The sequence below is a fragment of the Seriola aureovittata genome, chromosome 1 (assembly GCF_021018895.1).
Source record: "Seriola aureovittata isolate HTS-2021-v1 ecotype China chromosome 1, ASM2101889v1, whole genome shotgun sequence".
Classification (NCBI taxonomy): Eukaryota; Metazoa; Chordata; class Actinopteri; order Carangiformes; family Carangidae; genus Seriola; species Seriola aureovittata.
Window position 1 is genome coordinate 2686416 of NC_079364.1, and position 13438 is coordinate 2699853.

Sequence of the window (13438 nt, forward strand, 5' to 3'; positions counted from 1 at the left end):
CTTTTGAGAATTTAAAAAAGAAACTGATGTGATGTGACGGCCCATCTCCACTCACTCTATGATGCATTTCTTGGACTGCAGCATGAAATCACAGTAGTCCATCCCCGTGTCGGTGAAGTCCACATGGAGCGAGGTGAGTGTCCTGAAGGCCTCTGGGTCTTCTCTCTGCAGCTGCTCGGCCATGTGGAAGCCGTCCACCACCTCGCTCTCCCCTCCTTCCACTGCCTGGTTGATGCAGTGCAGAAACTGCACCTAAAAACAGACACACACATGCTGCACAAATGCTCGTTTTACAACTCTAACGACACGCCAGCAGTCTAAACAAACGTTTAACAGCAGCATATAAATTCATATGTGGTTACCATATCTGTTTAGTGCAGTTTAACCCTCAGAGAAGGCAGATTTTACTCACTCCAGGTGCGAAGTGCAGTGCAGGGTAGTCTGTGTGGTGACTAAGCCGTCCTGAAGTGTAGGCCACATTGTTTGCCATGTATTTGTCCTGGACCTGCCACGTGTGCCTGAGGACAAAGATAATATATTAATTAATGGACTCCATGTTAATTATTTAACTTTGGCTTTAGAAGATCAGCAGCGACAATTAGGCTGTGTGGAGAAAAGGATGAGATGAGATGAACTTCGCAGGGATCCCTGAGGGGAAACTGCGAAGCTTCACAGGAATGCTTAGGCTGTTGCCTCTGAAGTAAGATACTTCATTGAGATGCAGCAGGAGTCGAGCACTAATGAGGTAAAGTTATCTTCCATGTTCTGTTTGCATGCCTCGTTTGGATGCCCGACTCGTAAAACAGTCGAGTTTCTCTGATGGCAGGCCTTCACTTTCAGTCTGCAGTCTCTTTACTTCCACAAGTATGAGCTCATCCCCTGGCAGTGGAAAACCTTTACGCTCCAAACCTCTGTTCTGACTGAGTGCACCAGGTAATTCCTCTAGCTTAAAAAAAAGCTGGAATGCTTTTAGGTTGTTTTCGCCGTCTCTATCCTCAAGTAATCAGCACTGCAATAAGTCAAAGTGATGAACTCTGGTGTGATGAAAGGGCCAACAGACACTCTCTAAGCTTCTCCAAGGAGTCAAATGAATCAAAGGTACAGATAACTGACTGGTGGACACATTTTCCTAAACATTAATGTTGTAAAGTGAGAATCTTTCATCCAAAAAATTTGGAAAAGAGATGTAAATAAAGATCTTTTGTATTTAATTTGTACTAATAACACTCCCCGGGCTCTGCTCCAGCTAAAGTATGATCAGTGGAAAATTCAAACAGCTCAAGATTTAGTGGGGAGCCAGGTTATTAAACAGTGGCTTGGCTGAGGATGACTGGAGATAAATGGATGAACGTCATGCAGTCTTACCCGTAGAATGTCAGCCTGAGATAGCCGATCCTCTCAGCGAGTCTGGCCACTTGGCCCTGCTCTGCTGGGGCCCCCCTCAGGTAGACGATGCCAACACGACGCAGGGCCAAGAGCCAGGCCAGTGCTGCCTTATCATCATGGAGGACTTCCTGGTAGTCGGCGGTGGGAATGCGCAGTTTGGAGTCCCAGTAATAACGCTCTGAAATGACAAAGAGGACATGGATGAAATATTATTTTATTGTAACTGTAGTTTTTTTTTGCTGATCTGACAGGAAATAAGCCGTTTCCACCCAACAGTGCTTCTTTGTCCTGACACGTTGCTGCTCTGGTAAACAAACAAACACTGTACAACACGAGCAGATCTGATTCACATCCCAGCAACTTTATCAGATGTAACATTCATTTTTTTCTTCTCTTCATTACGTGTTATAAACCCGTCTTAGCTTGTTGAATGTTCTCTTTAAATCCACATCACTCCTTCCCACATAAATAAATCTAAATGACTGTTTTATTGAGGATGTTGGCAGGATTTTTCATGAGCATAAATGACAGCCACAGATGGATGCCATTCAGAATTCACAGACAAAGATACTTATGTTTGTGTCAGCATTATCCGGTTGTTTGGGACTGACAGCAATGGATCAGATCCATGCAGGTGTGCAGCAGGGATCAGCTGTAGAGTGTGGCCATTCCCTACAAACTGCTAACCTTTAGGACATTCCCCCCCCCCCCCCTGAGGCATCGTAAAGAAAGTCAAACAAAGTGTGGAAAGTGCTCTCTGGTGTGAACGCACACTTTCTATTGAATAAGACACATTATCAATGTGTAGTTGAAAGCTTCCAGACTTGTTTTGCTCCAAAACGGAAACAATAAATTTACAAGTCTATTACTGGTTGCCTGCTTTAAAAAAAAAAAAAAAAACCCAAAAACCCGAAAACATTTCATCTATAAAACGCTGCAGCTCTCCACTGCATGTGATAGTCTGCACACTTCAAGATGAATAGCTCACTGAGAAAAATCAGCACGTCTCCATCAGACAGACAGAAGTGGAAAAAATCCTCCCACTCCTCTCCACCCAGCTGGCTCGACTTCTTTTTCCATGGAGTCTCTCTCCAGTGACTTCCACAGAAACAGCTGCTAAGTACATTTGCAGGAGGGGTTAGGTTTAACTGAGGAGATCGTGTACCTGTCTGATGTTTTGTGGCTCCTCCTCGCGTCTCTTTTCAGTACCCACCAACTTCAAAAACAACTTTCCAAACGGCTGCATCACAAACAGATTACAAGGCTGAAGCTCGCAGGCGATGGACACACGGGGCGAGCTTGCTTAATGTCATGCATAATTTATCACCATCTAAAGTGTTTACAACTTTAAAAGAAAATGTGACGGTTCACTCTGAAGTGCCGTAAAGATTTATAAATGCAACAAGCAGATTTTGACTGGTGATGTGGAGCTTCAGTGCCTTGTTTTTTTTCCTCACCATACATTTTTTAAAGCAGGAAGGCACAAAACACACCAGATGCAACATCAGTCAGAAACACAGTGATCATCGTGACTCGCAGACCTCCCTCCAGGCTGTTGTCACAAACAATGAGTATCTGGCTGCACAGTTCAAAGGGTCAAGAACCCCCCGCTTGTTAAAACTTGTTAAGAGGGTGGAGAGAAACAAAGGCCGAGAATGAGAAACTGGGGCTAAGGTCAGACCTGAATGTTACAATTACTCTTGTGAAACCAGACCTGGATGTCGTGTACAGGCCCAGTGGTGTTTCAGCTCCGCGGGTTTAAGGTGTCACCGTTGACAAAGAGGCTACAGCCTCGGTCGCAGTGTGCATATACATCAGCTGTGCAGTCCTGGCTGCAGTTCAGCTCCATCGTCATTGTGAAAACTTATCACGTTCGCTGCTGTCAAGTGAGTTCGCGCTGTGGCGGCCAGGGGTCGAACAAAAGATGAGAAAGTTGCATGAGTATCTGCCTCCTAATCATGTAATCAATCTGCTCACATGTGCTCGTTTTTAACCGGGAAGGCTGATCACAAATCTTCGATGAGGTCGATAATGAGGAAGTCTCTTGTCTGGCTGCAGATTAAAGAACAAATTAGGTGCCTCGTCATTCAAACTGTTGTTGTAGATGCAAATCTGGTCAGATTAAGAACAGATAAAACATGGTGGAAAGGTACATTCATTCAAAGACTGCTTTCAGGAATGTTTACCATTCGTCGTACTTTACTTTCATTTCAGAGGGAAATACTGTACCTGTTTTACTGCACCTCAATTATTACAGCTACAGTTACTTTGCAGAATAACATTTTAAATCTATATATATGTTGAATCTAATTTCCTGTTTTACATTAAACCATAAAATGCCGCCTTTATTTTAAACATGTATAATGATCCAGTAATATAATGCAAAGTAATAACAAGTGGCCATTCTGCTTGAAAAATACTTTCACATTTGACATCTGAGTTTTTTACTGATGAAACTGTTGTTCTTTAGATTAAAACTGCTATAATTGGTATCTTTACAGTAGCAATGGATCTAATGACTATGTGTAATGTGAAAGGGGAGATTCGTAGTGATGACGAGTGTCAGTCCTCCTCTCTATGGAGTCTACTAGCATCTATTTTATCATTTCATTGTTCTGGTTTTTACAGCTGACATTAAGGCTGTGAAAACCAAACAGCTGACTAGCTATTAGCAACTAGCTGGTGGAACACTTCTCAGGAGTGGGTAGCGACCAAAAACAGAGCAAACAGAACACCTAAAAAGGTGGGTTGGAATTAATACTAATGTTGCTCCACATGTGCCGAGTGTGTAAAATAAGCAACTGCTTGCTAATAAGATCATCACATCAAGCTTGAATCTGCATGTTCATAAGGGAAATCTTTTTTATAGGTGCTAAATGCTCCATTAAATTCACCAGCTCAGTCAGTAACTTCGTCTGTCTGCTGTTTTATAGTGTATTAAAAGACGCTAACAAAAGACACTGAGAGGAGCGGTGAGTTTTGGGCTGGAAAATCAAAACAAACTACAACAAAGTCACTTGATCCATTGCTAAAATATAAAAAAAAATATATCAGAACTGCTTCAAATGAATGATCTGAATAGTTCTTCCATCACTGCAGAGCTTTGACTTTCTTAGGAACAGACTATTTGTGACACAGAAAAACTGACTAATCATGGACAGTGATTAATGTCTTAAGGCTGTCTGTGCTGGTGTTAAAGCATTACAGATGGACAAAGAAGGAAATGAACTGGAAGAAACTTTGGAGAAAGACGGAGAAAGTGAAAGTATAGTGAGCGGCCTGAAGCCTGGCATGATCTCATGGAGGCTTCAGAGTCCTGCAGCAGTAAACCTGGGCTTGTGGGTCCAGATCGGGTTGAGCCCACAATGCTCTGGTCTTACAGTCGTGCAATACGTAACTCTAATTCACCAGAGGCAAATCAATCACCGTTTTTTTTTTTTCGTCTGGAAAAGCCTGAGAAATCAATCTCTCACTCTCCTGCATAGTTCCCAGCTGTGGTTAAGGGAGATACCATGTCACAATTAGCATGTGTTTTTTCAAAGTAAGAAATAAAACGCAGCGGAGGAAGAGTCAAACCGAGACAGCCTTGAGTTTCTGGAGTGACCTCATTTGTATAAAATCACTGTGGTTTTTTTTTTTTTTTAACAGGAAGGACTGTGCTGGCATGCGCACGTAGGGACACCTCTCACAGTCTGACAAGATAGTATATGTGCACAATCCCCTCCCCCCATTCCCCCCCCCCTCGGTTGTGGTCTGTTACAGTGGCTTTTCCAGATGAGGAAACCTGAAGCCGTGGCTCCTGTGGCTGTCAGGCAGCTCATGGCAGTTTGGCTCTCCCCTCACTGTGCTCTGTTTAAGCTCGGAGGACTGCGTCACTCTCCTCTGCAGCTGGGAGCGCCTTCAAAGCTCTGCTTCAATCGCTGCAGTTATCCACAGAGTTTTTGTTTTGACTTGGTCAAGTTTTATCACAGAGCTCGGATCAGCTCATTTCAATGGGCCGTCTATGGAATTCACAGCAGAGGGACTCAGAGCCAGATGGGCACAAAGAAGCCCTTTTTTTAAAAAAGAATATGCTTTATAAATTAGATTAAAGCTGTTGTTTATACTAAGAGCAAATTGTAGAGATTCTACGGAAATAAAAAGGAGTAAGATTGCCTTATTTAAACAGCAAATGTGGCCCCCAAATATCCCCTCTATTTAATTTTATTGATTTTTCAGTATCAATAAAACCAGTGTTGGAATGTAACCAAGTACATTTACTTGCAAAACAAGTACTGTGCTTAAGTACAGATCTGAGATAGTTGTTCTTCGTTTGTTTCCATTTCATGCTATTTTAAAGTTCACTACAGTTCACAAATATTGCAGTGTTTACTCCAGACTTTACATATTAAAACATATGATGATGTTTTAAAATATTATGCTTTTTTGGGGGGATTTTGTTTTGGTATTTGTTGTGTTCACTCTTCTATTATGGATATTGAGCTATATATTTTTAATTTTTTTGTTTTTTGTGTTTTTTTTTATTATTTTATACTGTTTTAACACAAGAAGTTTCCAATTTGGGATCAATAAAGTCCATCCATCCATCCAATTACCCAACAGAAGTTTTGAGATTAAAATTAGCTCTGCATCTAATTATAACAGCTAAATGCTACTAACATATTAAACACATCAGTGATAATAATCCACTAATATACTATATAAAAGAGCTATTGTTCTGCACTATCAGTTTTAAAAAATACATTTTGCTAATAATATTAATGTACTTTTTACTTTATTACAACTTTTTCTGAAGGAACTGATGTAGATACTCATTACACAAAGTAATAAATCATTAACACAGTTTGGTCTCTGTTAAATGAATGTGTAAATGAATACAGATTAACAACTCTTATTATTAACCCGGGTTTTTCACCCTCAACTCTGCTTGTAAACAGCTGCAAGTGCAAAATGACTAATGATTGGAGCTCTTGAGAAGACATAGCACCCATTACATTACCAGACTGGCAACATGCTGTTCATTCATTAGTGTTCATTTGTCACACAACTCGCTGAGGTAAATTAGCCTGAGTAAGTAACTACATTACTAGTTTTTCAGAGGGAAAGGCACCATGTTCGGGAACTCGTTTTTTCGTATCTATTTTGACAAATGTATTTCCCTTATCGGCCAAATCCTGCATCTGCCAGAGATATTTATTATGAGGCTTTCTTCTGGGAGGGCTCACAACCCAATGAAAGAACTAAAGACGGTGGAAATTATTTAAATGTAAAGAAAGAAAAGAGGAAAGAAAATGTTGGGTTTAAATAGTGAAAAATTACAATATATGTTCTTAGAGACCAATTAATCCAGATATTTGAAAAATAAAAAAAGAGAACATGTTCCCCATTACAGTAATATTCCAGTCAACAATTAGCATGTATGTTTGTGTTTTCATGGTGTACATAGTGTGTGTGTGTGTGTGTGTGTGTGTGTGTGTGTGTGTGTGTGTGTGTGTGCGTATATGCAAGAAACTCCCTCCACCCTCTATTAATTTGACAAACACGCCTATTTATGAAATAGACCTGGATGACAGGGCAGCCAAACTCTACATTCACAGTTTGGTGTAGACAGAGTGAGCAGTGTTTTCTCACCAGGGAGCTACAGTCCCTCCACACACCAATCCAAACTCAACCCTTTTTCCATCAGCGAGTTTAGGTTCCCAAAGTTCTACTGAACCTTGCAGTAGTTTGTCAAATTATGTCCTTTTTGCCAACTCGTACTTATACTGCTTTCAGTATTATTTGAAGTGCCAAGCAGGTCCGGCTTGCCAAAGAAATGAAAAATCCAATCATTATAATCACCAAGGTTTCCAGGCAGTCTGATGTAAAGGTGTTGAAATTTCAAAAAGACATGACAAAGAAATGGGACTGAACCCAAATACATTTGATCCGAGGAAGAATTGCAAGAAGACACTGAAATAAAAACTGTGTGGATGAAAACTAGTGAAATTTGTTGAAAAGGGGACAATTTCTAGATTTGTGGAAAGAGAGACTTGATGTGTGAAAGGTTTGGCTGACCACCGTTATTTCTAACAAGTCTAAGAACTCTCAGCAGTCTATTATCACATACTGCACAATGGTAAAAGCTAATTTTGACAAATTAAAAGTCGTAGTTGACAGTTTTGGATTCCTGAAATTCCTTTGAGGCTGATAACACAGCATGTACACGTGTAGAAGAGCACGTGTTTGGAGAGTCAGTGCTGCTGAAGCTGCACAGTGAAGTGATGGTCAGGTTTGGAAGAACATATGAGTTTTTCCATTGATGGACCTCCGCAGCTATGTTTCCAGGAGCCTTCCTGTCAACTGACGAGTGATGACACAGAAGACTAAATTCAGACCAGATGGCAAAGGGGAAACACCAGCCAGACGGGGAATTGACAAATCAGCTGCTACTTGGCAGAGTTATGGAATCAGTCAGCAGACTTAATGGAGAGAAATCCAAACTCAAGTCAGTCTGTTTAGGAGAGCGTCTGACTAATCCGTCAGAGAGTTTACGACAACCGTCCTAATTTAAATGGAATCCTAATTGACGTATATACTGTAGGTATTCAAACCAGGAAACGAGCTCACTGCCACAGCGACACAATACTACAGCAAACTACTGTGAAGAGAACTAAAAAGACAACCAATCAAATTGCTCTAACTTTATCTTTTTAGCACATATCTATACTCATATGTGCAGATCTGTGTTTTGTAGAGATGTAGGTAGTAAAGTAGTGAGACTATTTTGAAGTAAAATGCAGAATGTGTAAAAAAGTAAAAAATAAATATCTAATTTGAGAAATTAAGAATAATGGTATAAAAATACAAAAAAAAAAAACATTAAAACTGACAAAGCAAAAGCCTGAAGTTTAAGGTGTTACCCGTATATGTAAAAGATACCGCCATTTTCAGTTCCACTTAAGTCCTCAGCCAGTCTGTTCTAAATAATTGGATGATGTGCAAATGGTTGTGTCAACACGACACTGGGTGTCTGCATCAGGCAGATGTGTCTACTTGTGCCAACTGCTCGTGCTCATAAAATTTTCCATCCACAAAGAATGAAGCAAAGATCCTCGTGAACATGTGCAGACGACAAAATTAACCTGTAACTGATCTTCTTATGAATTTGAGCTGAAAGCTGCTGCACAAAAAAAATAAAAAAAAAAAACCCCCAAAAAAAACAACAACAGGAGTAAATCTTTTAAATTGCAGTGTTTCCTCTCCTTCTGGTCGTAGCCAGCACTGCAGTTCTGGAACAACATTAACCGAGTTATGATGTTTTGGGTCAACGAGACAGAAACATTACACTTGTCAAGGCTGCTGGAGATAATCTGTCAGTACTGGAAACAAACTGTATTACCAAGTACTACAAATAGTGGCACAGTCTACTACGATGAACACACTGCTGGGGAATATTTTCCACCTTGTATTTAGGGCATGTATGGCCTTCGTCAGTCTGTTGACAGCCTCACAGAGATCATCATACTGCTAGGACTGATTAAGGCCAGATAGTTGAGGTAAAGACGAGGTGAAGTGCCAGGGATATTTTTTGACAGACAATCTACAGATGATGGTTAGAAATTGTTCATGTTTTTGGCTGTGACTGGTAACTAGGGACGTTTATTGGGTGAGCCAGATGAAGATATGAAAGGGACAGCTGTTACAGGGGGGGGGAAATCTCCCTGCACCTCCAGAGTCATCACAGTTTTCTGTCAATCACACTCTCTTGAAATTTTACAATAATAAAAAAAAAAAAAAATGTCCAGCACACTCCTTGTGATGTTTCCTGAGCTTTTACATACAAGTTTATTGTAACTTTTTCTGTGCATTCCTTATTTTGTGAGCTCATACTTAGAAAAGTCTGTATTTGAAGGATATTTATAGCTGCGACTAACAGGTTACATCTTCACGAAAGACTGAAGGCGAAGCTAAACCTGCACCTCTTCCCCAAATTACCTGGAAATAGCCCTCCGTTTCCCTCAAGTTTAGAGCATCACTTCGAATCACGATTGACAACAATGGATTGTGGCATACCGTGTATTGCAAAGGATTCAACAATTGTGCCCTCCAAATATGGGAACAAGGAGGCTTTGTTTATTGGATGAGCATTTGAAATGAGACAGGCCTATTCTGACATATTCAGTCCAGAAATAAAAGACTCCAGAGGATCCAGCTCCTGAATTGGGACACAACACATGTGTCTAGTCGTCACTGGATAATTGGTTAAGAATCAGCCATTTTGTGGTATGTATGTGGTATTACTCATTCTGTAAAAAAAAACAAAAAGAAACCCTGATGAAGGCCATGTGTTGAAAACAGTTGGCTGACTTTAGTGAACATTGTTCCAGTGAGTCAGCGAGTGTTACCCAGTTGTCTTTGATGTATTTTATTAAATGATTCACTCGTCAAGAGTTCCCTGTACTACACTCTCCCTCCTTTTCTGTTGTTACACACCTTATTCAAATCATGGCTACATATTTACCTGCCACCTTAACTCAATCAGGTATGTAGATCTGGGGCAAAAGGGTTACACGTAGAGCAAAACCACAAAGTATACACCCACACAGTACCACAACTGATGACTACAGCTACATACCACAATGTAGAGTGTAGTCCAAGAATATAGTGACCTCAGATACAAGAGGTTTTACCACAACACACTCCAAATATAATTAACTTCATTCACAAATAAAAACAATAAAATACCCAATAAAAACTGAAACTAAAGATGAAACGTAGGTGAATGTATTTTAGGGTGTGTTGTCGTACACTTTGCATCTTTTTATAACAAAGGTTAGTATATTTTTACACTTTTTAGTGTGCTATGGTACAATCCACTGAACTGAACTATACTGTGAGGCGCTATAACTTATGGTCTAATTCCTGTGTCCAAGTTCAAGAATGAACTTTATAGAATAAATATGTTTCTTATGCATCTAGTGCATCCTTTCACTTTTTTTTACTGATGGCTTCATTAACAGCTTACACAGGATAACATTGTGCAGTGTGTCAGCTCTGCTTTTGTTCTGCTACTAAAGTATAAAATTAGCCATGAAGCGAATGAACAGCAGGAACAAAAACAATCCGCAAATTATCATCATAAACAGAAGCAAAAATCTTTAACCTCTTTCATTTCTCAACTCCATGTGGTCAAACTACCATTCAACATAAAATCAGATCAAACTTACAACCTGCAGAGCAGAAAGACGTGAGAAGGGAGGGCTGTCCAAGCAGTGGCACTTAATTCTATTAGTACAACTCGATGCAGAAATACCGTGATCCAAGCAATGACTCAACTTGTTACAAAAATGACATGCCATTATGACTTGTTGAGTGTGAGCAATTCAAACAGTGTACTGAATTTGAGAATGGTTGCAAGGCATGTTGGGAAGTGGACAGACTGCATTTACAAAATACTAATGTGAGGTGGTGGATAAGTGAGAGAAAAAACAAACAAACTGTGATCCATGCAGTAGGGCATATTTTTACTTTTCGAAAAATCCATTTAACCTGTTTCACGTCTGTCTTTTAAGTATCAGTGACATGAAATTAGTCATGACTCCCTCCTCGGCTAAATAAACATGACAAGCGCAAAATGGGAGGCCTGAGATGATGACATGCTTCAAATATTAAAAGCATCTGGCAGGCGTCTGGGTAAATCGCTGACAGATTTATCGGTGAAAGGAAGAGTCATTGCAGATAAGGATGTGAGCGACACAAGCTTTTGGTGTTCCCAAGAGCATTTCAAAAATCACCACTCTGTAAAGTGACGCGAAAGGTTCAAAGTGCACACACCAGCAAGAAACGGTACTGAACACACCTATGAATGACATGTAGACACTTGTATTAAAGCAGATAGGGAAGTAGGTGTTTGATAAAAACACATACATCCGACAGCATGCTTGTCACATAGTAGTTGGCTAATTAAATATTTGACTTAAGACGCCAATTACTTAATTAAACGAGACTAAGAGTCTGTAGCCACACTAGTGGATGAATGAGGATGTAACGCTCATTGAAACAAAAGCCAAACTGGTAGATAAACCAAAAGGACCACCAGTTTTCACAAAGACCACAAATGTCTGCGTCAAACTGCATGGTAATCCATCCAGTAGTTTCCATCCATCGACAGGAAATGTATAACAGTTTCTGTGACGTTATGAGTCGCCCTCTGACGACCTCGCAGATGTCGAGATATTTCGCTTGCTTATATATGAAACTTTCGACCTGCTGGTGGGGAACATGAAGGTTTGAATCAAATTACATGGTGATCCATCCATCAGTCAAAACCGCAAATGTCGACCACATGGTGACACTAGAGGAAAAGTCAGGGATCCATCGTATGGGAACCAAGAATGTCTGTGCAATCCATCTAAAGAAGTCAACCTGCTGGTGCTGCTTGATGAATATTTAGGGGAGCACCAATAACCGTTGGATTTATCCACTGAGGACTGTGAACGTTTGCACTAAATTTCATGGCAGTTTATATAATAGATTTTGAGATATTTCAATCTGGACCAAAGCGGCGGACTGATCAACCAACAAACAGGCTTTGCCATCCCTGGAGCCACTCCACTACTTTGGTAAAAAAAAAAAAAAGAAAAAAGAAATTGGACAGGAGTGGCATTTTGTAGTTTATTCCTTTTGAAAATTAATTACTCGAGGATGAGGCACAGTTTCCAACCATCTCTGTTCTTTTGCGAAAAAACATGACAAAGCTACCAAAACCCTGAACATAAAAAGACCGTCAAAAACTGAAAAAAAAAAATAGTTTCCAACTGCATATTGGGGTATTAGAGGTTTAGTAAGAAAATGTCTGTGCGAACTCCTCTGATTCAGACACCAGAAGTGTGAGTTTAAATTCCTGGTTACATGTGCCTACAGGCTCAGGGATTTGTTCGCTCCCAAGGAAGGAAATACTGGTGAGCTTGTGTTTGGTAAGAACATGCAGATCTCTTCTTGACCCTCGCTCTGAAGTAAGTTTTCCATATGGCAGAGGCAGAAGGGGGGGGGGGGGTCTGAATGAGACTCTCTCATTTAAGCAGCTGTCAGCCTTCCAGAAGCTCCACTGCCTCACACGGTTTCACATGCATGAACAAAGACAGTAAACTAGAGATGCTGACGAATCCTGTCTGCTTCCAATACCCTACAGTACATGAAAATAAAGACCTACCTTAAGAACTATATTCATTTAAAGCTAAAATTTACTGAGAATGATGGAAAGTAACAAACTGGATCCTAAAGCTAAAGTGCCCGCTCCATCGAAAACTTTCCTAAAATGAGCAAGAAGCACTAATTCAATGCATCCTTGTTGATTCCTATATATGAGACTGTCCTGCCCTTGAGAACTGGTTCCATGTCTTGCTCCAATAACAACTGCTGCTGAACTACATATTGCGGTTTGAGTTACGCAACTCCATAGAAACGGTAAAAGCAGAAGAAAAAAACATTACTTCAAACATAAAAACAGGAGGTATCGTACAGGCTGACTAATATCCCCAAAGCTCCAATTATCATATTGACCTCATGGTGTCTTGTGTGCGATACACTTTCACTGTTGAGAACGCTTTTACAGGCAGACTTGGGCCTATAAAATCTAGGTGCACTGCATTAAAAAAAAAAAAGGAAACAGAAATTCTGTGGACTATGCTTCAGTGAGTCATCGTCATGGAGATGTGAGGAGTGAGAATAAGAGCGAAATCCTCAGAGGTGAAAGCTGTTCATCATCCATCTTTTCAGAGTCTAGACTTTTCCGGTATTTTTCTGCGCAAGGAATTTCAGACTGGCGCTCAGGAGGAAATAATTAAACCCAGAGTGTGTGCGCACACGTCATCTTGTATTGTGTTTTGGTGCATGAGCTTAGCAGTGTCTTCCAGGAGCGCTCCTGGCTCTGTGCTGAGAGTGGCTGAACAAATCTACACTACAAAATGACTGTCTGTAAATTGCTATGAGGGGATTCTGTTTATACTTCAACATGAATGGAGGAATTCTGAAACATACACACACATACATTCACACATTCTCACACACA

General features: G+C 40.4%; 1 protein-coding gene across 2 annotated transcripts in view; it reads right to left on the reverse strand.

Moving 5' to 3' along the window:
• bbox1 (butyrobetaine (gamma), 2-oxoglutarate dioxygenase (gamma-butyrobetaine hydroxylase) 1) overlaps window positions 1–13438 on the reverse strand; it is a 42582-nt gene that overhangs the window by 19753 nt on the left and 9391 nt on the right. For both annotated transcript variants that reach the window (XM_056377789.1, XM_056377797.1), the window contains exons 4-6: window positions 1366–1564; window positions 413–518; window positions 56–252 (exon numbers count right to left, since the gene is read on the reverse strand). In XM_056377789.1, coding sequence (XP_056233764.1) covers window positions 56–252; window positions 413–518; window positions 1366–1564 — 502 coding nt within the window. The remainder of the gene's footprint in view (window positions 1–55; window positions 253–412; window positions 519–1365; window positions 1565–13438) is intronic.